At 41.3% G+C, this 26,556-nt stretch overlaps 1 protein-coding gene and 1 long non-coding RNA gene across 2 annotated transcripts in view; one reads left to right on the top strand and one right to left on the bottom strand.

Annotated features, from left to right (window-relative positions):
* Window positions 1-1,749: 1,749 nt before the first annotated feature.
* Window positions 1,750-11,140, bottom strand: LOC125484462. The gene is made up of 4 exons (XR_007263304.1): window positions 10,757-11,140; window positions 3,627-3,744; window positions 2,938-2,995; window positions 1,750-2,129 (listed from the first exon to the last, which is right to left on the bottom strand). It is a non-coding gene; the product is annotated as an uncharacterized LOC125484462 (long non-coding RNA).
* Window positions 10,640-26,556, top strand: part of LOC109914015 (cystine/glutamate transporter) — a 168,906-nt gene continuing 152,989 nt past the window's right edge. The window contains exon 1 of the mRNA XM_048603297.1: window positions 10,640-11,177. Coding sequence (XP_048459254.1) covers window positions 10,895-11,177 — 283 coding nt within the window. The 5' untranslated portion in view covers window positions 10,640-10,894. The remainder of the gene's footprint in view (window positions 11,178-26,556) is intronic.

The raw sequence follows: 26,556 nt of genomic DNA, 5'->3' as shown, positions 1-26,556 counted from the left end.
AACAGAGTTTGTGGAAAGGACCAAAAATTAGGGCCTTGAACTTCTCAATGTTCAGTTGGAGGAAAGTTTGACTCATCCAGGATTGCGGGATGTTGACCACACAGTCTAACAATGAGAATATCAGTGAGGATCTGAAAATCTGGAGCTGAAAAAATAACTCCAGATGATTGTAAAGTGCCTAATCAAAAGATAAAATGTTGTTTTTCCCTGTTCTTTGTCCTTCTGTTGTGTTAATTGGAACAATGCAAGAATTCCAAAAGAAAATAAGGAATAGTGCAGAACAGTAACAGTAAAGATAATTTTTGACTTTGATTATCATCATAGAATCCCAAAAGTGTGGAAGCAGGCCATTTGGCTCATTGAGTGCACATCAACTCTCCAAAAAACATCCCACTCAGATCCATCCCCTTATCTTATTTCTGTAACCCTGCATTTCCCATGGCTGATGCTCCTAGTCTGCACATCCCTGAACACTATGGGCAATTTAGCATGGCGAATCCACCTATCCTGCACATCTTTGGACTATGGGAGGATACCAGAGCACCTGGAAGAAACCCACGCAGACACAGGGAGAATGTACAAACTCCACACAGACAGTTGCCCAAGGGTGGACTCAAATCCAGGTCCTTGGTGCTATGGAGCAGCTGTGCTAACCACCGAGCCACTGTGCTAACTAATTCAGGCCAATTCAGTTCTACAGCAGTTTGAAAAAACTGGTTCTAATAGGGGGCATTGATGATGAGAACTTTAAATTCTGAGAAATTAGACCCAAGGAGAGTGAAACATTTGCAGTATCAAACAGAAATTGAAAGGGTACATGTTACAAATGCACACTCCTCGAACCTTCATCACAGGCCACATGTCTAGATTTTCCCAACAAGCACACTTGGTGAAAAATACTCCGTGCATTTGTTTCATCGTGACAATGGGTTCAAAAATCCAGCCTAGATGTGTTAAATGAAAGCCTTATCCACCAACAACATGCACAAAATAAATTTGGATCATCTTAATCCAAGTGGAAATGTACGATGAAGAAAACAAAACAAAATTAACTTGTGTTTATAAAACAATATTTTCCTGCAAAACACTTTCTAAAAGTATTGTCTACTAAATATATTGAAGTATAGTGCACTGATGTTTCCTGAGCAAATGTAACAGCAATTTTCAAATAGCAGAGCCCGGTGAATAGCAAATAGTTATTTTTTTTTGTTTCTGTGATATTGTTGGATAAGGGAGAAATATTAATAAAGATACAGGGGAAAGTCAGCTGCTTATCATTGACTAATATCTTACAATCTTTAATACCCACTTGAAAAGGCAGATAAGGCCATAGTTTAACATCTCAATGTAAAGACTGTGTCGATGGAAATGCAACACTCCCTCAGTACAAAAGTGTATAGTTTCAATCAGGGTCACAGGGCCCAGTCCTTGTCATGAAGTTTAAACTCTCCATTTTTGCCTCAGGAAAAGTGAGAAGTACTCCTGAGCCAAGCTGGGGCTCAGTAGGAGGCTGCAATAAACTTAGCAATGCGTTGGCTTAGGTTGGAAATCTCACCACAAAGGCAAGAGTACAGCTGGAGTGTGAAAACAAAAATATTGGAAAAAACAATTGAAATATTGTGCAGGAAGTCCTGTTAAGATACATAGTTGGAAGCTTTAAATGTATTTGTTTATTATTACAGAAGCATTCCAACTAGGATAAAACCTTACAATGATTCTGAGGTTCTAGACAATTGTGAATGCTTGAGATTGAGGCATGTGGAATTGCTCCAACACTATGAACTCTCTTCTTTATACTGATTTGGGACTTTGTAATTCTGGGATGTTACCTTCTCTGATGTTGGAGATACCTGGGTATATTATTGGGTTGCACTGTCGTAACATCATAACGAGACCCATGATAGTGAGCCTAACCAAAATGCGGCATCAATTTGTTGCTTGCATTTGGCATTGGTACCAGAAGGACTCTGGGAAAGCTGTTTACAAAGTCATTGTCGATGCCATTCTTGTCAATGGCATTGTTTTCTTTGTAGAATTGCCTCCAAATTTGCTCTTATCGTGTCAGGTAAGTTAGCACTACCCTTCACTCTTTGCCTCGTGTAGGAGTCCTTAATGTTAAAGCCAGGTGTCTGAAATAGAAAATTTTCCACTCCTCAATGTTAATTTACCTCATATTGTTTCAGACAGAAGTAAACAAAAAATATAAATTGCAATTAATGGTTACAATATTAGCCAAAAATTTCCAGTCCCTGATTGTGTTGGAACTGACCAGGATGTTTCACTGAGCTAGAGTGAGAGCCTTTGGTTACTTCCAATGTACTTTCCCGGATAGTTGTCCAGGAAATGTCAGACAGAGGAAATCGAGTCTAACTTTAGGTAACTACAGAGTAAACCCAAATAACTCACAATTGGTATCCGACTCCCATCACTGATCCCCACCCAAACCGCACCCCTCCACTACAATCAATCCAACTACCAACTCACCCACCTATCATCCAAACAAACTCACTCACTTGCCACCTTACCCAGCTGTCACTGTGGTCAAGCAGGAGCAGGCCCAAAACGGGTCAGTCTAAAGTGACCCACAGCCATAGAAAATCAGGCCAGACAGAAAATTGGCCAAACTAAATTAAACAGCAGCCAGCAGTAATCAGTTACTGAGAACAGTGTAACCAAGATCAATAAGTCAGGGGAAACTGGCTACCTGCAGGTAAAGCAGCCAGAGGGTTCTGTATTGGAAAGGTTTTGATCAGACTTTCTGGCACCTTGACTTCCAGCCAGTGCCTGAGGACGTACACTTTACACTTCCCCAGCATGGCAACAGTGCAGGGCATTGGCGCGACCCCATTGGATCCTTTGAGCCCTACTCATGATCCCATTGGCCAAAGGCCACAGAATATTCTGGAAAGTCAGGTTGAGACGAGTAAGAACACACACCTGGACACCACACTCTCAGTGAAGACTCGACCTTGCCCAGCAGCAGAGCTCTGGCCACCTAGAGAGAAAGAAAATGAAAGAGAGAGAGAGAGAAGATCTGCCCTGACCTTTGAGACCCACCTTCTTTGAAAAGAGCCAGCCCTCCGTCGGAAGAAAAGGAGATTCTAACAGCCCAATTCAAACTCATGGATCGTTGTGCGTAATATCCTTGCACAGACCGATTCAGCTAGATAGTGTAAATATTGTAGGAATTTGGGAAATGTGAAACAGTGTTGTTAATAAGAAATACTTGTCAATAAAATTGACTCGAACCGCAAACCAAATTCTGTGTCTTTTCATCCACCTCACCGAAAAGAACGCTTGGGTAAAGTGTTTTTAACACATAAACCAGTCCGAGTGCCCAAAGCATGGACGACACCACCTCACCCACTTACCGTGTCATCCACATGCCACCTAGCCAACCTGCCACCTCACATATCTGGCACCTCATACACCCACTACCACAATCACCTTAGCACATTCTCATCTCATCCACCTGTAACCTGACCCGACTGCCACCTCACTCCTATCAGTTTAGTCAGGTTACCCTAGCATTTACTTCGCCCACCTTACCACCCTACTCACTCACGAAGTCATTCATTTACCTATTCACCCATTCATTAACTTTCAACCTAGGCCTTTATATTTACCTTATAGCTGCTAATGCTGTAAATCAGTGTGGGTGCTTCTGTACCATACTCTGTATGGACTGAACTTTTTCAGGGGCACTGCATTTCATGTTTCCAGGAAAGCTCAGCTTGAAGGGTCCTGGAAGAAAAGTTAAACAGCGTATAATTGGGACAATGTATTGCTGTTGCATTCAAACTACAGTGATTGCTGCCTCTCAGAAGATCTGGGCCTAAATTTTAAATCAGAAGTGACATTTTGAGCCACTTGAAGTTAGAGCTGTTAATAAAGAGTTAGGTCATTTGGGCTATACCACACTAATCATATTTGACAGAAAAATATTGTAATTTCAGAAGAATGCCTCAGTCATTTTTTTTCAATTCCCAAGTTACCTGCTTCAGGAATTTATTTTTTCAGATGATCTTAGACAGGAGGTTACAGGAGGCACTCACACTGCAAGACCAGACTGCAAGCCACACTATGAGTGAGATCTTCCTAACAATAAATGGTATGCATCTGTTTTCTGTTTGCATAGAAAACAACACTGAATCGTACTTTAAAATACTCCATGGAGTGCTAAATTGGTGAGACATTTTGTGGGATATGTGTTGGATTGCACTAGCAATGATTGCTGCAGCAGGTCAGGATCTTACTGATCTCCTTTGGGCTGTAAATATCTATGATTCTACTATCATTTTATAAGCCATATTGACAACTAATTAAAATCAACAAATCACACATTTGGTCCTCTCATGGAAAGCAGTATAGAATGAATTCAGAAAGCAATACCATATGGATGTTGCACTGTCCTTGATGACAACTTGAAAACATCTTTGAACTTCAATTGCTTCCTAAATTGCTACATTACAATGGTGACTGTAGTTCAAAGTATTTCACTGAGTGTAAAGTAGCAATGGGACATTCTGAGGTTTTGCTTTATAAATACCGGTGCTTTCTTTCACATTATATATATGTTGCAAAACTTCAGCTCTTTGGATCAAATTTCCAAGTGTTTACATCAAGCACAAAACTGGACTTGCATCTAAAGTCAGAACCATGATAAATATGCAGGGAAAAATGCATAAGAAACAGTACAGAATACCCATACATGGATTGAAATTAGTGTGCATTGCCCCTATTTTTGGTTGTAAGTCTAGAGTAGAGTAAATGTCTCTTAGTTTTATAGTAGGACAAAGTGCATTCAAGGGACCTGCTTTACATATGTAGGCATTGGGTCCTTAAGCATGCTAATTCGGACCCTGTTAAAAGACCCTTTGGTGAAATTAGTCCATGATGAGCACGGCTGATATTGGACCTGGCTCAGCTCAGATTTTTTCTCCAACCCCAAGAGCTGCCCATGGAAGTAAGTTTCAAAAAATATTTCTTGTTAAAAAAGAAAGCTTTGAGGAGTCAAAGAAGTGAAATTAACACACACCAACTTCATGTGTGACCACCCACTCGTAGCCCACTCTAAATCTCATTCTGAAACTTACCTGAGGTCTGTAACTGTGCAGCAGATGGACCAAAATAGATGACTTTCTTTGGGTGAGCTGTCTGTGGAGACATGAGGAACACTGGCAATTCACCTTGTGTATGGTGATGATGTTCAAAGACCAATTACCACCGGACTTCAAATCTCTTGGTGCTTATGTTCCGCTTAAGATTTTTCCCATTCTTCCTTAACTAATACTATCAACATCACTCTACCCCTTTCTCCATCAAGTATGTACCTAAACTGCCCACTAACTCCATCTATACTCCATGTCTCAACGACTGCCTGTAATAGCGGCTTCTACATTTTCATCCTTCTTTGTGTAAATTAATTTCTTCTGAATTTTCTGTTGGATTTCTCAGGGACTATATATATTGTTGGATTTTAGTCTAGTTCTTTCCAGCAAAGGAAATATGCTCTTTGTATCAACTCAATCAAAACCTTTAATACTTTTAGAGATCTCTTAGCCCCTCCACCTTCTCTTTTAAGAGAAACATGAGCAGCCTATTCATCCATTCGTGATGTGTACAGCTGGTTGAAAATTCTTGAATGACAGAGAGTGGGTCTGAGTTCCTCGTCACTTACAAAACCTGGATATGAACCTCAGGTAAAACAAACTTTCTAGCCAAGTTTCATCCATTTATAACTGTAATGGATATAACCATCTGAATGTTGAATGTTGAATTATCTTTATTGTCACATGTACTTAAATGAGTACAATATAAAGTTTATAAGTCACCACTTACAGCCCCATTTAGGTACAAAGGTACCCAGGTACAGCTTCTTCAGTTACAGGATCGATTACAGTGTCACCAACACACGCTGCCATCTTAGGTACAGAGTACCTAGGTACAATTCTTAGTTGCAGAATAGAAAAATAAAGAAAAAAAAATTACATTACAGCTGTTTGCAGTATAACCATAGATCAGAAAAAGAAGAAGCAATGTTAAGAAGACAAACATCACAGTCTTTCTCCAAGGGCTCTCCACATCAGATCAGCTCAGGAGGCCTCCACGTGGTCTGACCACTGACTGCCAACATGCTCCGCACCAGGCCACTGTGGTCATTCTCTGCACTGGGTCGCAGCTGTCACGCTCCACACCGGGCCACTATCCCCGCTTCACACTGGGCCGTTGGTGTCCCTGCTTTAGGCCAGTGTTCACTGGCATCCCCGCTTCAGGCTGCTGGTCCCTGGCGTCCCTGCTTCAGGCCAGTGTTCGCTGGCGTCCCCGCTTCGGGCCAGTGTTTACTGACATCCCCGCTTCAGAGGTTGGGGCTGGGTGACCAAGGCCAAGAGTCTGAGAAGACAGAAGAGGAGAAGAAAGCCACAGAAGGGAGGAAGAGAGAGAGACAAAAAAGAAAAAGAATCGGTGGAGCAGATCAGCTCCAGCTAGAGCAACCTATTGTGCTGCCATCTTAATGGAAGTTCTTTATTAAGCTGTTGAGGTAGGGAAAAAACAGAATGAAGCTGCACTTCCTCCACGTATAATGCTATATTCTCATTTTTGACATTCCACAACAGCAAAAAACAGACCTTCACTGCCTTACAATTGAAGAGGAAGAGAAAAGAAGACTGTGAGTGGATTAAATAAATTAGGTACATACTCATTCTATTTGTATTCAGACAGCAGTTTAAGGGAGCATTTTGTTATGATTAAGTTACAAGTTTTAAGAACTTATTTTAAGGGAAGTCGGCATCATAGGCAACACCAACATTTGTTGCCCATCCCTATTTGTCCTTGAATTGAATGGCTTGTTTAGCTTTTTGGAAGACCGTTATGAGTTAACCACAGTCCTATGAATTCAGAATGTAGGCTGGACCAGGTAAGGATGGCAGATTTCCTTCTCTAGGGAAAGTTATTTTTTCCAATTATTGATGATGCAGACAGGCTGCTTGTCTGTAGGGATTTGTTTGGGGAGTTTGAGGGAGATTTTGCTGTACGGTACACTGAGGCATCAATTTAACTCATACAACACATGCCAAGTGACTGTTTGGCAAATACATGATTGTTCAACTAAATGATCATGTTAAAAAGTGGTTGAGGGCTACTCCTCAGTCCAGTGGCAGTCGGGGAAATGAGGGGCTTGACCAGGTCAGTTGTCTGCTTGGGCAAGTTGCAGTCAGGGGATATATCTGACCACAGTCCAGGGGGTGGGCAACGGTCAGTCCTGTAGAGCCAGGAGAATTGTATATTGGCAGTTGCAATGTTACAAAGACAGCAGCCAGGTGTTTTGTTAGTCATGTCTCATTGCTGGGTGTGAAAGTCAGGCAGAGATCTGGGTACAAAAGCTAGTCAAAGACAATTTGGAATATACAACTGGCCCTTGTAAATCTAACAATGATATCTCAGTGATGCAGAAATTTACAGCAACAACTTAAAAAAATGGCATATACTTGCCAAAAACAACCAATAACTGTGAAACTTGCAAGGGCACTGTGCGAAGTGGAGATATATGACCTGTCAAGTAAGTATGATAATGGATTCTACAGAATTCAATGATAAATTTCATGGTTGATTTGGGTTTGGGATGGTAAGAGGTTGTGCATCACAGGCACAGCCTCTGTGATGTAATCTGTTGATCACTCAGTCGGGATGGCTCTTTCCTCAAGTTAGTGAATGTTCTGAGGTTGAAGCTGAATGAATGATAGAGACACAGCCCCAGTTATCAGTGTGTGACAGAGTGTGTGTATCCCTCATTTTCAGGGCCTGACACCAATGATTGTTCTGCACTAAGAGCCTATTTTACTCCAAAAGTTCCCAACTAACGTCATTTCCAAAAAGTGTCATGCACCCAGTCACTGGTGAGATGTTGGTCATTGTGGCTGCCTACCTCAGAAGGTGACGGCAGACAAAGGAAGTCTACGATCAACAACAAACCCAAGATCATCAGCAAACTGCCATGAGGTTGAGGACCACCTAGCTCAGGTGGAAGTCCCAGACGTAGAGCCCCCTAAGGTCCCCATTGGATCCACACGAGCACCAAAGCTCCTGACTTCATCTCCTTTGGATGGGCCACACACAGTTTTGATATAGTCTCTGTATATCCCAGGACACTCATCCAGAACTTTCCTGGATGCTATCGCAGGGCCTGAGACCTGCAGGAGCAGGAGGCCATCCACTCCCAGTGTCTGTGAAAGTGACAGTTACACAATTGGAGCGGAAAATGTAGCAATGGAATTGATGCTGAGGAAATGGGATAACAGTCTTCTGAGGAGGAGAATGAGAATTTTGGGGAGGAGGAAGCTCTCCTTGTACATAACAGAGCTTAGCTGTGGTGGGCGCTACAGGCCAGGCAGGACCTGATGTGACACCCTGTGTAACAAATGAGAGCTGGGTGCAGCAATCATAACATGTAAAATAGTCATTGGTCATCAAGCCAGCATCTAGTTTGCACTGTGGGGGCAAACTGCAGCCTCTATTCATTTTCTGATTGTGTTTGTTTTTGCCCATTGTAATTAAAATCTCATCTTTGGAATTGTTGAATGCTTGCTTGTATGTGACGTTCCCCTATTGAACAACACAAGGTCTAAAATAGGCATTAGGAACTATTTAGAAAGGGCTAAAGAGCTAAAATTGTTGATGTTACTCAACAAGTTGCATGAGCTTGAATGAGTCCTGTGAATATTCCGTTACGAGCCGAAGACAACACCTTCAGCTTGTTTTTCTGTAGCTGTGTTTTCTGTGCTAGTCAGCAGTTTTGTCATTCTGTATCTGCTTTCGTTGCGCTGGCTGTTTGTAACACCGCATAAGAGAGAGAGAGCGTTGTTCCAAGTTGCTGGACTGTGCCTCAACTCAGAATCGTGCACGGTGCCAGGAACAAACCTAAGCCTCCAGACTGGCCATCAATCAAGGGGTCCCCGATGGGCAGAAGCGCGTGAGACTTGTTGCTTTTTATCTCTTTTTTTCCATTTATTATTACCACTGTAATCATTTATTATTACTACTTTAATCATTATTATTATATAATAAACTTTCATATTCAAGCAAATTACTGTTAGACGAGCCTTCCCTGAATTTCGTTTAATCAAATCTGAAAAGAACCGCTTAGATACACTCTGTGATCCAAGACAGGGACATAGTAGAGGTGACGTAGAGAGGATGTTTAGATGGGATGTATATAAGGACATTGCCTTGTTGTTTACAGGGAGTAGGGTGGAAGAATGGGGTTGTATGGATGAGGATGTGTTAGCTATGCCAGCTCCATGCTGTGGGCAGTGAGGTTTCGTGATGGCTGTGCCATTGCGTTGCCGGTGAGAAGCAACACCAAGCTGACAACACTTTTCCAGGGGCACAGTAGCCTTTTAAAGATGGCATGGATGCCAGTTTTTAAGTGGATATCTTTTGAGTGTCGAGTTCCAAAAATGGCAATTGATGGGGTGAGGCTAGATTTCAATGAGAAGGAAGCTTTAGCAGTGGGGTAGGTAGTTAATGAGGTGAGTTTGTCAGATGCAAGATTTCATCAGGCCATCCAGAGATGAACCCTTTCATGAAACTCAATGAAACTGACATTTCAACGTAGAAACCTAAGTTTCAGCCTGTGTTTCAGGTCAAAGACTACAGATGTCAAGGTTTGTCAGCAAGGATTGGAATGCTGTCTTAGGAAGATTCGACATGGGACAGGATTCGAGCAGCAGAATTTTGATTGAGCTAGAGTTTCGATTGAGAAGATTGTGATGTGGAGGTGCCAGTGTCAGACTGGGCTAGGCAAAGTCAGAAGTCACACCACACCAAGTTATAGTCTAACAGGTTTATTTGAGATCACAAGCTTTCAGAGTGCAGCCCCTTTGACAGGTGAAGGAGCAGCACTTCAAAAGCTTGTGATTTCAAATAAACCTGTTGGACTACAACCTGGTGTGTTGTGACTTCTGATTGAGAATGTGGGAGGGTAACCTGCTGAGTCATTGGACAAGAACGGTCTAGAAAGGTGATAGAATTCTCTGAGATTTCAGTAGCGGAAGTGTTTGTTTTATGTTTGTGTATGTGAGTCATTATTTGTGTGAATATTTCCAACAATATTCCTGAGTCACAGTAAACCAGAGTGCCATTGTGTACCTGTGTACATACAACAAAAGGGGAAGAGGGGGTTATGGTGCAGTGAAGGTTGGGAATCAAGTCCTTACTTGCCCTAGAAATGTGTCATAACCACTAACAAGTCAATGTATGAGGCGAAATTAATTAAACTACAGCAGGTCAGTTGGTATCTCTAATGTTTAATACACACACACAGGTATTGAAATAAGATTTTCATTGAAGTAGGGTGCTCAGGAAGTCAGACTATCTGAAATTTTTAGTCATGTTTTGTCTTCCAAAAAAGGGGGTGGCAGTTAAGAGTGTGGGGCAGAAACAAGAAGAGGGAATCAAAGTGATAGAAAACGTGTGAAGGAATTTGAGTTGCCCAAGCAGTGTAGGTAAGGGAAAGTGCTGAGTAATATTCACTGGCTGATGCAACACATCCCCAGTAATGACATCAACCAAGTGTTTGTTTGCCCGGGGCTGAATAAAGAGCCGGCGGAAGCGGGCTTGTTACTTTTAGGAGGGTTTAGTGCAGCAGTGAGGAGATAAATGTACTTACACAAGCAGAACCAAACAGACACGCACAGACTTATGAACACACAGACCCTGATACACACACACATACACACGCATACACGGAGCTAACCTGTGAAATGTGTGTTCGTGGCCAGAATCCGATTTAAATCGCACATCCACCTGCCAGGACGCAGAGCCCCGTGGCATTCAGAGAGTCAGGGAGTGTATACCGAGAGGCACCGGTGACTCCTTACTGACTTTGAGCAGCATGTCCAGCAGCGCAATATCGGCGATCTCTAGCGGAGAACCCCCCGGCCGGGGCACCAAGGGCTTCCTGCCGCCTGAGGGGGGCTCCCGGCAGCAAAGTAACAGCACCCAGGACAAGGTGCGGTTAAAGAAGAAAGTGACTCTGCTGAGAGGAATATCGATCATTATCGGCACGATCATCGGAGCGGGCATCTTCATCTCTCCCAAAGGAATCCTGAAGCACACTGGCACCGTAGGGATGGCCCTGGTTATGTGGACCGCCTGCGGGATACTCTCGCTTTTCGGTGAGTTCGACTTCACAGACTTTGGGAAGTTCACTTCAAACTTACCTTTCTGACTTCCCTCTGATTTTGTAATCGATGGGGAAGATTTGGTGACCGGAGTAGATCACCTCAGTATGATGTTGAGAAACAATATGTAGTGTCCAAAGCACCAGCATTTTCAGTGATTTTCTCCTTGATCTGACAAACAGCAGGAGATCGTAGGAATGCAACATACAACTTCAGGAGTGAGAACCTTCCCTTTACTTTAGCCAGTCCTGTAGTTTCAAAACTTCTGTTTGCTATCAAACCATCACTTGTGATGCTTTGTTGATTAATAATTGCTCTATATGCACATACGGTTCCTATGAAATGTCTATGTTACATATAATCATAATGGTATAGGAATAATATCAAAAAGGCAATTGTCATCAATTTTCCTTTAAGAATCTCCCTGAAAGCTTACCTTCTTGGTCACCTTGCTTATTACCTCCCTATGTTGTATTAAATTTTACTCAATTACACTGCTCTGAAGCCCATTGGTATATTTCACTGAGTTTGAGGTGCTATATGGGACAGTTGTAATTGTATTTTGTAGATAACATGTTCTACAGCTAGCCCCACCCCCACTCCCCACTTCAATGGGAAACAGTTTTGCCATTTAGAGGGATGAAGAAGGGATCATTTGGAGGACTTTGAAGAAGTAGAAAAAGGCTGGCTATTTAGTGGTTCTGTTTTGTGCAGAGGGTAGTCAACCTATGGAATATATGGTCGACTTATGTGGTCACTATTGAGCATCACCCTGCTTGAAAAAGGCACTGGTGTGTTTCCTCTCTGGAGAAGGAGCTGTATCAGAGAAGGTCAATGGATTAGCAGTTACTGTATACATGGTCAATGCCACCATACAGCTTAGTTTCCATAACTTGAATAGATCAAAGAGAACCTTTACAGGGATCTTATTTTTACCCTTTTTCAATGTGATTATATGGCGATGGTTGGAAGGAAGTATATAATACTGTAACTATGATCAATGTGGGACTAGATTGATGGCAACTGGTATTTTCCTTCTCTCATTACCTCCACCAGTAATTAATCCATATTTTCTTTTAAACATTTTGACAAGTTTTCAGAGTATTAAAAACATGCCTCCACACACACAAACAGACAGACCCTACTTTGTACTTTTCCACTGGCTACTGGGTTTAAATAAGTGCCAGTCTGAAGAAAGGTGGCACTGAGTTATTCTGCAGAGCACAGGTTTAAAAATGAGATGTGATTCTGTGATAAGGCAGCATTTACTGAAGAACTCTGAATGTACTAAGAATTACTCTAACAACCAATTCAAGATTACTAATTGGGAACGGTGCATTGTAGCTCACTTACACCTACACAGATCCATAAGCAGTCATATGCAAGGAACCTGGCATCTGCAGACAAAAAGCGGTTTGGCCAGACATTGCTCCATTTCTGAAATAAACAAAAACATCAGAACAATTGCCCTATGGTGCATTCCTAATAGCAATAGTTGGGCTAATCAGAGCTGACTTACTAACCAATCATCATTCTTTTCTCATAAGATCATTAAAAATAGAAGCAAGAGGAGGCTATCTGGCCCATTGAGCCTACTCCACCATTCTATAAGGTCATGCCAATTTTTTTTCATGGACTCAACTCATGGACTTACCCCCCCCCCCACTCACCATAAAACTTAATTCCTCTACGGTTCAAAAATCTAAGTATCTTTGCCTTAAAAACACTCAATGAGATAGCCTCAACTGCTTCACTGGGAAGGGAATTCCACAGATTCACAACCCTTTGGGTGAAGAAGTTTCTCTTCAACTCACTCCTGAATCTGCTCCCCCTTATATTATGGCTGTATCCTAGTTCTAGTTTCACCCGCCAGTGGAAACAACCTCCCTGCTTCTATCTTATATATTCCATTTATAATTTTATGTAGTTCTATAAGACACCCCCTCATTCTTCTAAATTCCAATGAGTACACTCCCAGTCTACTCTCAATGTCTCCTCATAAGCCAACCCTCTGAACTCTGGAATCAACCTAGTGAACATCCTCTGCACCCCATCCAGTGCCAATACATCCTTTCATGCAGTATAAATTATTGCTTCCTTGGGAATTTTATATTTTTAGAGTCATAGGGCTGTACAGCAGTCTACAGCAGGGCTGTACCCTTCAGTCCAACTCATCCATGCTGACCAGTTTTCCTAAATTAATCTAGTCCCATTTGCCAGCATTTGGTCCATATTCCTCTAAAGTCTTCCAATTCATGTACCCATTCAGATGCCTTTCAAATGTTGCAACTGTACCAGCCTCCACCACTTCCTCTGACATCTCATTCAATACATGCACCATCCTCTGTGTGTAAAAGTTGCCCTTTAGGTCCCTTTTAAATCTTTCCCTTCTCACCTTAAACCTATGCCTTCTAGTTTTGGACTTCCCTACCCTGTGAAAAAAGACCTTGGCTATTCACCCTATCCATGCCCCTCATGATTTTATAAACATCTATAAGGTCACCCCCTCAGCCTCTGATTCTCCAGGGAAAATAACCCCAGCCTATTCAACCTCTCAAGTCGTCCAACCTTGGCATCATCCTTGTAAATCTTTTCTGTACCCTTTCAAGTTTAACAAATCTTTCCTATTGCAGGGAGACCAGAATTGAACACAACATTCCAAAAGTGGCCTGACCAATGCCTTGTACAGCCATCACATGACATCTCAATTCCTATACTCAATGCACTGACCAATGGAGGCAAGTGTACAAAACACTTTCTTCACTATCCTGTCTACCCAAGGCCACTTTGTTTGGCAACACTGCCCAGGACCCTACCATTAAGTGTATAAATCCTGCCTGGTTTACCTTACCAAAATGCAAAATCTCACATTTATCTAAATTAAACTCCATCTGCCATTCCTCAGCCTATTGGTCCATCTGATCAAGGTCTTTTTGTACTCTGAGATAACCTTCTTCATTGTTCACTACACCACTGACTTTAGTGTCATCTGCACATTTACTAATCATACCTCCTATGTTCACATCCAAATCATTTATATAAACAACAGAAAGCAGTGAACTCAGGACTGAACCTTGTGGCACACTGCTGGTCACAGCACTGCAGTCCAAAAAACAACCATCCACCACCACCTTCTCCTACCTTCAAACCAATTTTGTAGCCAAATGGCTAGCTCTCCCTGTATTCATCTGCCCTGATGAGTTCAAGTTAAAAAGCTTTGACAACATGTCTCTCTCTTCAGAAATATTCAAATTTTATCTTGACACATTTCTACCACTGTAATAGATGTGTTATAATACCTAGCATGGCAGCAGTCTTAACCAAAACATAGTTTAAAATATGTTGAGGGGTGGAAACAATATTGGGCATGAGAGAGGAAATCAGAATTTTTGGAACTTGCTTTCTGTTGATCACTGTTCACTAATGCCCTGTATTGATAAGGCATGGTGATCAACTTGGAGGTGATGCTTTCATTAACAGTCTGTGCCTATTCAAAACTTACAAGTTGGGAGATGCTTTGTGAATAGTCTTGGCAATTAGCTGCAGTGTATCCTGTATGATCTACGGTACAGCGGCCCAATCCTCAAAACTCTGGTAATTGATTCCAGTGGGAAGGAAATCATTCAGGCGAAAAGCATTGTCTTGGATAATCTTGAGACTCTTGAGTTTGTGCACTATACCAAGTTTGCCAAATAGTGCATAATTCCTTAATTCTTCTAACCTGAGGCCTGTTGAATGTGAAGAGACTTTCGGGGTTAAAGAGTTCAAGAGGTGAGCAAGTTGAGACAAAATACCCAACCCCTTGTTAATTTTCATTGAGTTTCAGAATCCAAGTTCAGCCTTACTCACCACAACATCAGTTGTAGCCATTGTTTTATTTCCACAATGGGGTCAATATGTGCCCTCTCAGAACTGGTATGTACCCACTCACTTGGCATCCTGATCTTCCCTACAATGGCAAGTATAAACTGAGTCATAGGAGTAGCAATTCGTATCCAAAATGTGCCTTCTAAAAGTTGCACGATTCTCTCATTGAAAAACCACTTAGTACCACGAGGACTCTGCCATTTTCCTGAAGTCACGCTACTTTCCCCTGCGCAGAACCAACCTCTATTTTCTGTGATAGAAATACAATGTGCAACTGAAGTTTGGGGTGTTGAAAATCACTTTCATGCTGGGTTCCAATCGCAATCTCTTAATTCATTTCATGCCATTTCTTAGGATTCATTGTCTACTATTATCCTAATTACAGTGGCATAGAAGCTCTATGGATTTATAGTCTGACTGTTTTTGCATGTTTTTTGCACAAGTAATAATGGGCTACAATCATAAACAGGTATTAAGATATATTTTCCAGACTATGACAAGTCTGTACAACCATGAGAATTTTATCTAGATGCGGGACTCAATGTAAATGAATAGTTATGTTTGTGGATTTTTCCACTGTTCTCCAACATTTCATCCTTGTACAAGCAATGGCAAGATCAAGACAAACAGTATGGATTTTGACAGCTCAGTCATGCGGGTGACTAATTTATTAACGTCTTCCCAATTGCTCCAGTAAATTTGTTGCTTCAACAGAAGCATGTTCACTGCAGTGTGCTTTAAGAGAGGATGGGGGTAAAGTTCAATGGAACTTTGAAAGAAGAGCTTAAGGACATATTTTAAAAATCAACCTGTTTGCACATAATATGATACACCTTTGGAGCAGGTGGGACTTGAACCCAGATTAACCACTGCACCGTAAGAGCCCATAAAGAAGAGCTCAGGGAACTTGGCTCAATATTGTACATACTATAAATATCACTTAAACATTTTAGGGGCAATTAATTGTGGTCGGTGTTGTAATGTAATGTCAGAAATGTTACCATCAATTTATGCACAGTGAAACAAAGGGATGGACAAGGTGTGAAAGGCTTAGAGCAGGTGTAAAATGTGTCCAAAAGGGTTTTTTTAAGCCAGTGCATAGAAACTTCTAAAAAGGAGATATGGGTGCTTAATCTAATTTTAGAGAAGATGTGGAGGTGCTGGTGTTGGACTGGAGTAGACAAAATCAGAAATCACATGGCACCTGGCAAAGGTGCTCTGCTCTAAAAACTTGTGTGATTCCAAATAAACCTGTTGGACTATAACCTGGTGTTGTGTGACTTTTGACTAATTTTAAGGAATGAAGCCAGACAAGTGATCGATGTGGCAGAGGTGGAACATTTCAGTGATAGTGACCATAATATAGTCAGATTGAAGGTAATTATGGATAAGGACAAAGAAAGACTGGAAAATAAATGCTCTGAAATGGAGGGGATGGGGGTTAATGGTTGATTTTAATAAAATAAGACAGGATCTGACAAGAGTGGACTTGGAGCAGCTAATTGCAGGAAGATCCACATCAAAGCAGTGGGAGATGTTCAAAACAGTAAAGTGATAGTGAGGGACCAACATGATGCAAAGGGTGGGGCCAGTCCAGAGAATGCTGCACCTCAAGGGATGTATAGGATTGGATAAATCGCATAAAGGGAGCTTATGGTAGATACTGAAAGCTCAAACTAGCAGATGCTCAAACCGAATATGGAAAGGTCGGGTGGTTACTTAAAAATAAGAGCCAAGTGGGGACATGAGAAAACACTGGCAGGTAACATTAAGGGAAATCCAAATACATTTTACCACTGTGCTAGGGGCAAAAGCATAACCAGGGAAAGAATAGGACCCATTAGGGACCAAGGAGGCAAACTGTGTGGAGCTAGAAGGCAGAACTAAAGTTTTAAATGATACCTTGCAACTGTATTCACTTTGGAGAAGGATAATGTAAGTCTGGAATTCAGGGAAGGTGCATTGCGATATACTTTTATAAATTAACATTGAGTGTGAGGAAATATTAATGGCTTTAGGAGACTTGAAAGTAAATAAATACCCAGGCCCAGGCATGATGTATTCAAGGCTGCTAAGGGAGGCAAGGTCTCTGGTCATAGAAAGGGTGCCAGAGGGCTTGAGAACTGCTAATGTGGAATCATTATTCCAAAAGGTTGGAGGGGATAAACCATGAAACTACAGGTCCATAAGTCTAACATCTGTGGTAGGGAAACTGTTGCAAAAAAATTCTGAGGAACAGAGTTAAATGTTCACTTGGAGATGCAATAGATAATCTAGAATAGACAGCATAGCTTTGTAAAGGGGAGATAATGTCTAACAAATTAGATTGAATTTTTCGAGGAGGAGACTAGGAATTTAGATGTGGGTAGTTCAGGAGATGTCACCTACATGGACTTCAGTAAGGCTTTTGGAAAGGTCTTGCCGGGCAAACTAGAATAAGAAGCTAAGAGCCCCTGAGTTCTTTGAGCAATTTAGCAAATTGGATTCAAAATTAGCTTGGAGTAAGCAGTAGAGGGTGATATTTGAAATGTGTTTTTTGGCTGGAAGCCTGTGTTAGTCTGTGGTGCTGGGTCTTTTGGTGTTTGTTGTGTACATCAATGATCCAGACATGTGTGTAAGAAGGATAATCAGTCAGCTTTCAGGTGAGACAGTAATTTGTGGTGTGGTAAATAGCGAGGAGGAAAGCCTTAGATTCTAATAGAGACAAGCTGCTCAGATGGGCTGCACAGTGGCAGTTGGAAATTAATCCTAGAAGATGTAAGGTGATGCATTTTGGGAGAATTAACAAGGCAAGAGAATGCACATTGAATGGGTGGACCTATGCAGTACAGAGGTTCAGATGGATCTTGGTGTGTATGTCCATAGGTCCTTAAAGGCAGCAGGACAGGTTGAGAAGGCAGGTAAGAAGGCATGTGAGATGCTTGCCTTTTTTAATCAAGTCTTTGAATACAAGAGCAAGTAGTTTATGACGGAGCTGTGTATAACATAAGTTAAGCCACAGCTGGAATACCATGTGCAGTTTTGGTCACCCATAATTCAGCTATGAAGAGAGACCAGAGAGGCTAATACTGGTCTTGGAGCAGAGAGAGAGGGATCTGAATCAGGTGTACAAAGTTCTGAGAGCATAGACAGAACAAATAGGAAGAAATTTCCCCTTAATAGAAGGGTCAATAACCATGGGGCACATTGTTGAGGTTTGGAGGGGTTTTGAGGATAAAAAAATCACCCAGCATGTTGTGAATATCTGAAACTAACCACCAGAAATGATGGTCAGGATAGGATCCTTAAAAACACTTAAGAGCTATGTAGATGAGAATTTGAAATGCCGTAACATATGAGGCTATATGTCAAGTAGTGGAAAATGGATTAGAATAGATGGATGCTTGACTACCAACATAAACATGATAGGCTGAAGGGCCTTTTGCCATGCTATTATAAATGCAACTCTAAAACTGCACAAAATGCGAAACAATAACTTTCTAAATGATGCTGGTAACCTTTTAAACACATATCTCAAATTGACATTATTTATGGCAGAACTTAAACATCAAAGGAGTTTTCAGTTTCAAATTTGCACTCTGAGCATGGAGTAGATATTGAAAATTTAACTATATCTGAAATTTTTATATAACAATGCACACCTTACACCTGAATTCTAGGTGAAAATTCCTGGCAGGTAAGTGAAAAGCAAGATTATTACATTTTATTTTGAATATTATTAGGTTATTTAACTATGAAAACCAAGGGAGATATCCCAAATGGCTTCTCCAATATTTATTTCTCAACCAATGCCAAAACAAATACAGAATTATTAATTATTTAATTGTAGCATGTGGGACTTCGCTGTATGTGAATTGGCTGCCTGAATTTCCTATATTGTGACGTTAACTACACTTCAGGAAGTGGTTACATTTTTTCTAAGTTCATTGGGATATGCTGAGGTCATGGGAGCATTTATATACATGGAAGTCTTTTTTTTGCCATTCATCTCAGTCAGTGAGCTGACCACATTTGTCATAATGTGAGAATTGATTGAAATTAATGGAATGGCTGTGTCTGACATAAAACATATGGATTCAAATTTTGCATTACAATATTACCTACAGACTTTTAAATTCATTTGATAAATAATTTAACATCTTCAGATTTCACATGAATACTTCAATGTACTTGTTACTAACATGATTCAGTGCAATTTCAAACCAATGGTGTGGAATGTATCAAATTGCATTGCACATTTTTCTTAACGTGGCAAACTAAATTTGGCTTTAACTGATGAAGGGTCTAGGCCCGAAACGTCAGCCTCTCTGCTCCTATGATGCTGCTTGGCCTGCTGTGTTCATCCCGCCCTGCACCTTGTTGTCTTGGCTTTAACTGTGTTGTGTACATATGCAACTAATTTGAACAAAGAACTTACAGCAGTTTCAGAACATTTCACTGCTGTTTAACACCACTAGTTCCAAATAGTGAGAAAGTTGCATGACTCAACAAATCATCTGTCAGTTCAACATATATTTCCGTTTGTAAGTATCCCAACTGGCTGGGAATTTTAATATATAACAAAGCAAATGTGGATGCTGGAAGTCTGAAACAAAAACAGAAAGTGCTGGAGAAACTCAGCAGGTCTGGCAGCAGCTGTGGAGGAAGAAAGAGTTGCCATTAAGTCCAGTGACCCTCCTTCAGGACGTTGCTGCGAATTTTAATACATCCCCAATTTTCTTTTTATTTTGAATCTTTTGCTATATTGAAGGTATACAAATATAAAGGAGTAACAATAGTTAACCCACTACATTGTAGAGATCAGATACCAGGAGACTTACCTCTAATATTACATAATCAGCCTAATTTGTACTATAACTGACTTTGATAGTGATATCATTGTGGACCCATTTAGAAAGGGATTTGAAGCTGTAGAGTGAGCTGTATACAGGCTCCCAGATAGCTGTTGCGTATCAGGAAATATATCAGTGGAGACATTATGCCAGTATGCAACAAAGGCAGAGTGAATTTACCTAGGGAATTTAACTTTCAGATAGATTTTGATAAATAAATTTGATTGTCGGAAAGATAATGAATTTACTTACTGTGTTGTGGCTGACTTTCTGCATAATATACCCTTCATGCCTAAAAGAGGCAACTTATATTCTATTTCATAGTAAGTAATGAGCCAGATTTGGTTAGCAGCTTAACAGTGTGTGAAAATTTATCTGATAGCAATCATGAGAGATTTGATTTCAAAGTTGGGCTTGTAAAGATAGCAATGCGAAACAGTTACGAAGAATCAAGATTTTGTTCAGGCTGACTTAAACATGATAAGACAGAAGCCATCCACTGTAAATCTGACAAATATGTTAGGGGAGATAGTGGTTGAGTCATAATGTCACTTTACTGGTAATTGCTGTGTGGAGAAAAGACTATCAGACATCTCCTTCTGGAATGTGCCTTTGCAAAGAAGGTGTGGAGAGAGATGCAGTGGTTTGTGTCAAGGATCGTCCCGAGCAGTTCCGTGACAAATGACTCTTGCGCTCAACATTCTGTTCCCCGGACACACCCCAAAGCAAACATCAACTGCATTCAGAACACCACTAAATCGGTGAAAGACACTTTTTGGTCTGCCCGAACATTGTTGGTCTTGCAGTGTAAAGAGTTGACTTCGACTGAGTGTTGCAGACTGGTACATTCCAAGGTCCAGGGCTACATGCTGAAGGACACACTGAAGCTTGGGGCAGCTGTCACCAAGTTGCAGAGGGGAAAGACCACCGTCTAAGGTCTCCCAGAGAAAGAATAACGAAGGTCCGTTCAATTATCAAGCTATTCCAATGCCTCAAATGTATGTAAATACAGTCTAATACAAATAAAAGATGCCTTGGGGTTTTTTTTGCAACTGCAAGGAATGCCAAGTTCCAGTACTTGTTTTGTTACGGAAATGTACAATACTGTATATATATGTAAAGATAAAAATTAGAGGGGTCCAGGCTAATGTTCTGGCAGCAGAAGTCAAATCCCACCATGGTAGCTGGTGACATTTGAATTCATGTGGTAAATCTGAAGTATAAGGCTGATCTCCGTAATGGTGACCATGGCAACTGTAGTAAAATGCACGTGGTTCACTAATTCCCCTCATGGGTGGAAATTCACCCTCTTACCCTATCTGGCCTGCATGTGACTCCAGACTAATGTAGATGACTCTTAATTGTCCTCGGAATCATATAGCAAGTCACTTCTTCAAGAGCAATTATTGGACAACAAGTGCTGGCATTGCCAGTGGTGCTCACATTCCATAAAAAAAAAGTTTCAAAATGGAAGATCAGTGGAAAGTGTTCCAAAACAAATTATTGTGATACAGAATCAATTTATACTCGCAAGGGGCAAGAGCTCTACTTATCACAAAAAAATTTATGACAACTATAGGAGTATGGAACAAGATATAACTAAAAGGAACGATGCATGTCAAAAATGCAAAAACTGCCACAAAACCAGTCTCCTGAGAGAGACAAAAAGAACCAGCTGTCCAAACCCAGCAAGAGCTGCAAACAGAAGACGTGAAAAGAAACGTGGAAGTATTTCAAATTCTGAGGAAAAGTGCATTAGAAAAAAAAGTGACAGGAACAATTTTTATTTTGTATGTCCTGTACATAAAAAGCAGGACAAATCCAACCCAGCCAATTACCGTCCCATTAGTCTATTCTTGATCATGAGTAAAATGATGGAAGGTGTCATCAACGCTGCTATCAAGAAACATCTGCTCAGCAATAACCTGCTCAGTGATGCCCAGTTTGGTTTTCACCAGGGCCACTGAGCTCCTGACCTCATTACAGCCTTGATTCAAACATGGAGAAAAGAGCTGAATTCCAGACGTAAGGCAAGAGTGACAGTCCTTTGAGATCAAGGCTGCATTTGACCAAGTGTGTCATTAAGGAGCCCTAGCAAAACTGGAATCAATAGGTATCAGGGGGCAAACTCTCCACTGTTTGGAGTCATACATGACACACATGATGATGGCCATGGTTGTTGGAGGTCAGTCATCTCAGCTCCAGGACATCTCTGCAGGAGTTCCTCAGGGTAGTGTCCTAGGCCCAACCATCTTCAGCTGCTTCATCAATGACCTTCCCTCCATCATAAGGTCAGAAGTGGAGATGTTCGCCGATGATTGCACAATATTCAGCATCATTCATGACTCCTCAGATACCGAAGCAGTCTACGTTCAAATGCACCAAGATCTGGATAATATGCAGGTTCAAACTGCCAAGTGGCACATAACATTTGCACCACACAAATGCCAGGCTATGTCCGTTACCAATAAGAGGCAATCTAACCACTGCCCCTTGATATTCAATGGTGTTACCATCACTGATAACCCACACTATCAACATCCTGGCACAAAGACAATCTGGCATTGTTAGCAGTGTGTATAGGAGCACAAAATTACGAAGTTATTAATAGACTGAGAAATGGGCAAAAATACCACAAAAGTGCGATTTCGAAATAGGAATAGTAAGATCATATCAAAGGATTAAAAAAAGGATACATTCCAGATGGGTGAAAAGCTGTAGTGATTGAAAGAGATGTGGAAGTCCAGGTACATAAATTATTATGGATAGTTCCAGAAAATAACGAGGAAAGTTAATGGAATGCTGACCTTTGCATCTAGAGGACTAAAATGCAATGCGGCAGTATGCTGCAACTGTGTAATGTCCTGGGGCTGAACTTCTGCAGCATGCCAAAGAGCAGGAATGGAGGCAGGTAGAGCTTGAAAATTTCAGGGCCAGCTGGCATTCCTGGCAGTAACCATTTTGGCTGAGGTAAGTTCCAAGCCAGTAGAGCTACCTGCCCTCATGAGGTGGGCAAACAAATAGGTCCTTTGAGAGTCTGGTCAAGAGGTCGAATGGAATTTTCTAGTGTTTCAGTTTCTTGACACAGTGCTGGAAGAGCAGCTTCACTGCTTGATTGTTAGTGCCTCAATAGGGCATTCTGTAAATCAATTCAAATGTGGTCACTGGCTTGATTTTTCTGTTTATTACTTACATTTTGGGAAGTTTAAAGTGTGTCTCCATGTTGAAGTGCGCTCTCAGTTCCTTCCTGTTTATTGCAGGCACTTCTTCTCAAACTGGAAGACCTCAGATCAACACTGCAATGTCAAGATCTTACCTGATGCCCTTACATAAACAAAGAACCCATGCCATGTCAATTAAATCAGTGCCTCCTTGAAAATCCAGAGAGTTGCCCTTTGGGGTTGGATTTGGGTCCCAATTCCTGCTTCCTGCTCCCCTAAAAAAAAGTCCGGTTCCTTGGTAGCCCACAGCAGTTCTGGGCACCAGAGCACAGGACAAGTTGTAAAGCTCCTCAAACTGTGATTGTCCACTCCCAGTGGAGTCAGAGAGGCAAAATTTTAGGGTCATGGATTCCAAGGTGGCAATTGTTGCTATGGAGCTCTGACCATGTGTTAACAGCTGTGAGACCCCATCGATCCTTGCATTTCTTTTTTGCATGGTTGGTACGGCCTATTTGATTGAATTTTCAGGCCTGATTCTTGCTCCAAAACATCCAAAGGCAAACTAGGTGATTTTTACTTTAAAAGCCAATCATTTAAACAGCTCCTGCTCTCACAGCTCTTCTACTTCTCCCAACCTCTAGGCCACTCTTACAGCTCCACCATCCTAGCCCACATCCATCACCTAGCTCACACAATTCTGTGCAGTGATTGTAGCGAGGTCAGCCAGGTGGACATCAAAGAATATGAACAAAAACAAAGTCGCTGGAAAAGCTCAGCAGGTCGCTAACTCTGTTTTTTCCTTCATACATGCTGCCAGACCTGCTGAGCTTTTCTAGCAGCTTTGTTTTTGTTCCTCGTTTAAAGCATCTGCAGTTCTTTTGGTTTTTATCTCACTGAGTACGAATTCCCTGATTGGGGCTATTAATCTGGTCCAGTCAGGGAGCCCTGGCTGACAGATAAGAACAGGAGTGTCAGGCATCCTGCTTACTCTGAGAGTTGGCTCTGAGGGAGCTGGATCAGTGTCAAGGACTCTCCATGTGCAAATAAAGGGTGACTTGGTGATGGTATACTGGCCTCTGTGGAGTTATTTCAGTCTGAAATCATGGCTTTTTCAAGCATCAGAATGGGATCACAGTGAAAACAAGTTTGGGAACACTGGTTTATTGGCCTTGCAGGAAGTGCTGCGTAGGTTTACCAGAATGATACCTGGATTCCAAGAGCTGAGAACAGAAGTAAGCTATTCAAGCCATTCAATAAGTTCATGGCTGATTGAACACTTCAGTGCCTTGTATTCACGACACCTCCATAACCTTGTATGCCACTGGTAATTAAAACCCTATCAACCTCTACCTCAAGCAAACTGAAACACTGAGGCTCCAAAGTTTCTGTGGTGGAGAATTCCAAAGGTTCACAACTCTTTGAGTAAAAATATTTCTCCACATCTCAGACCTAAAGTGGCAACCTAGTTATTTTTAAATTGTGCCCCCCATGGGGATAAACACCCCAACCAGAGGAAACATATTACCTGCATCTACCCTACCTATCTTTTTAGGTATTTTGTCAATTTCAATGAGATCACCTCCCATTCTTTGAAATTCCAGAGAATACAGGCCCGATTTGCCCAATGTCTTTCCGTAGGGCGGTCCTGCCATACAGGGAACAAGTCTAGTGAACCTTCATTGCACTTCCCCCATGCCAATAATACCTTTCCTTAGATAAGGAACCTAAGTTATGAGGGCAGTTTACATTTGGGGTGGTAATCCCTGGAATTGAGAAGATGATTAAAGCTTTCAAGATACCGAGGGGGAGATAGGATCAGTTTAGGGGAACAATTTCCACTGGCTGGTGATCTAGGACTTGGATGTTAGTCTAAATGTTAGAGCTAAATCTGTTCAGGAATTATGTTAAGAAACACTTCTGGACGAAGTTGAAATTATCTTCTGTAGATACCAATTAATGCTGTTGGAGGGAGACTGTGGTGTAGTGGTTGTGTCATAAGACTAATAATCCCGAGTCCCTAATATTATAAAATTAATATGTGGGTTCAAATCCCCACCATGGCCAATGGTGAAATTTAAAAGAACATGTAGAGTTAAAAGCTAGCTTAATTGTGACAACATAACTGTTATTGTTTGTTTTATGTATACTGGCTTACTAATGTCCTTCAGGGAAGGAAATCTGCCATCCTTATCTGGTGTGGCCTACACGTGACTCCTGACCCACAATAATGTGATTGACTCTTAAATCCTGCTGAAAAAGCTTAACAAATGTTATGAGCAAAAAATGCTGGCCCAGTCAGCAACACCTACATCCCATCAATCAATAATAAAAAATATGCTAAGCCAATTATTCATTTTAATTTTGATCTTTATTAATAAAAGGTCCTAAAGGGCATGAGACAAAGGTGGGTTTATGGAGTTAAGTTAGCCATTATCTCATATGAATGATGGATAGGCTCAAATAGATTGAATGGCTTACTTCACTTCCTATTCTCCTAAGCTTTATTCCCTAACTTCATTCTCTGGAGTGTTTGGCTCCCGTCATGCTCTCCAAGTTCAGTTCCTCCAGATACATAACGGAATTAACCTACTAGCACATTCATATTTATAGTCGGTACATACAATTTATTCAAACTGATCGCAAACTTGCTGCTGAGCTATTGGGAAAAGGCAGATGAACGGTCCAAACAGTGGTGATCCAGCATAGGTACGCTGAGTCCGCTGAGTATTTTCTGAGCTCTACTATTCTGCATATAATGGGACAGGATAATGTTGGTGACAGGCTTACCTCAGGGATTTTAGGGAAGTCTAAGTTGAGCAAGATGGTTAAGTAACTGTACAGTGTCTGTCAACAGTTCTCGTCAAAGCCATAAATTATTCATTACATGTGTAATTCTTAGTCCTGTGGGTAAGTGGACGGAAGACCGTTACTTCTGTTTTGTTTTGATGCGGGGAAATGAGAAAGGAGAGCCATAGAATCATAAAATACAGAAGAGGCCCTATAGCCCATTGAGTCCGTACTGCTAAAAATATATTGAATCTACTCTAGTCCCACTTTCTCACGCTAGGCCCATAGCTTTGAATGTTATGACATCTCAAGTGCTATTCTGAGTACTTTTTAAAGGTTGTGAAGTTACCCACACCAGTAGTCTCCAAGGTAGTGCATTCCAGATGCCTATCACCTCCTGGGTGAAAAAACTTCTCAACTTCCCTATAAACCTCCTGCCTTTTCCATTAAAAGCGTGTGCCCTTATCCTCGACTCTTCAACGGGAACACAAGAGAATAGCAATTTTTTGTCACTTGTATTTATGAAAATACAGTGGGACGTATATAAGTCACCTCAATTCGGTGCCATTTTAATTACAGAAATGTTAAAGAGAAATAACTGAGGAAAAGTTAGGGCAAAGTTCATCTTTTGTTCCCTCCACGGCTCCTGGATTTCTGGAATGGCTACGCTAGGATTTCTGGATCGGATCCACCAAACAGCCAACGTTGCAGCAGGCCCTCGCACCC

Source organism: Rhincodon typus, chromosome 1, assembly GCF_021869965.1.
Source record: "Rhincodon typus isolate 14 chromosome 1, sRhiTyp1.1, whole genome shotgun sequence".
Classification (NCBI taxonomy): Eukaryota; Metazoa; Chordata; class Chondrichthyes; order Orectolobiformes; family Rhincodontidae; genus Rhincodon; species Rhincodon typus.
This window is presented reverse-complemented; position numbering and strand designations above follow the sequence as displayed.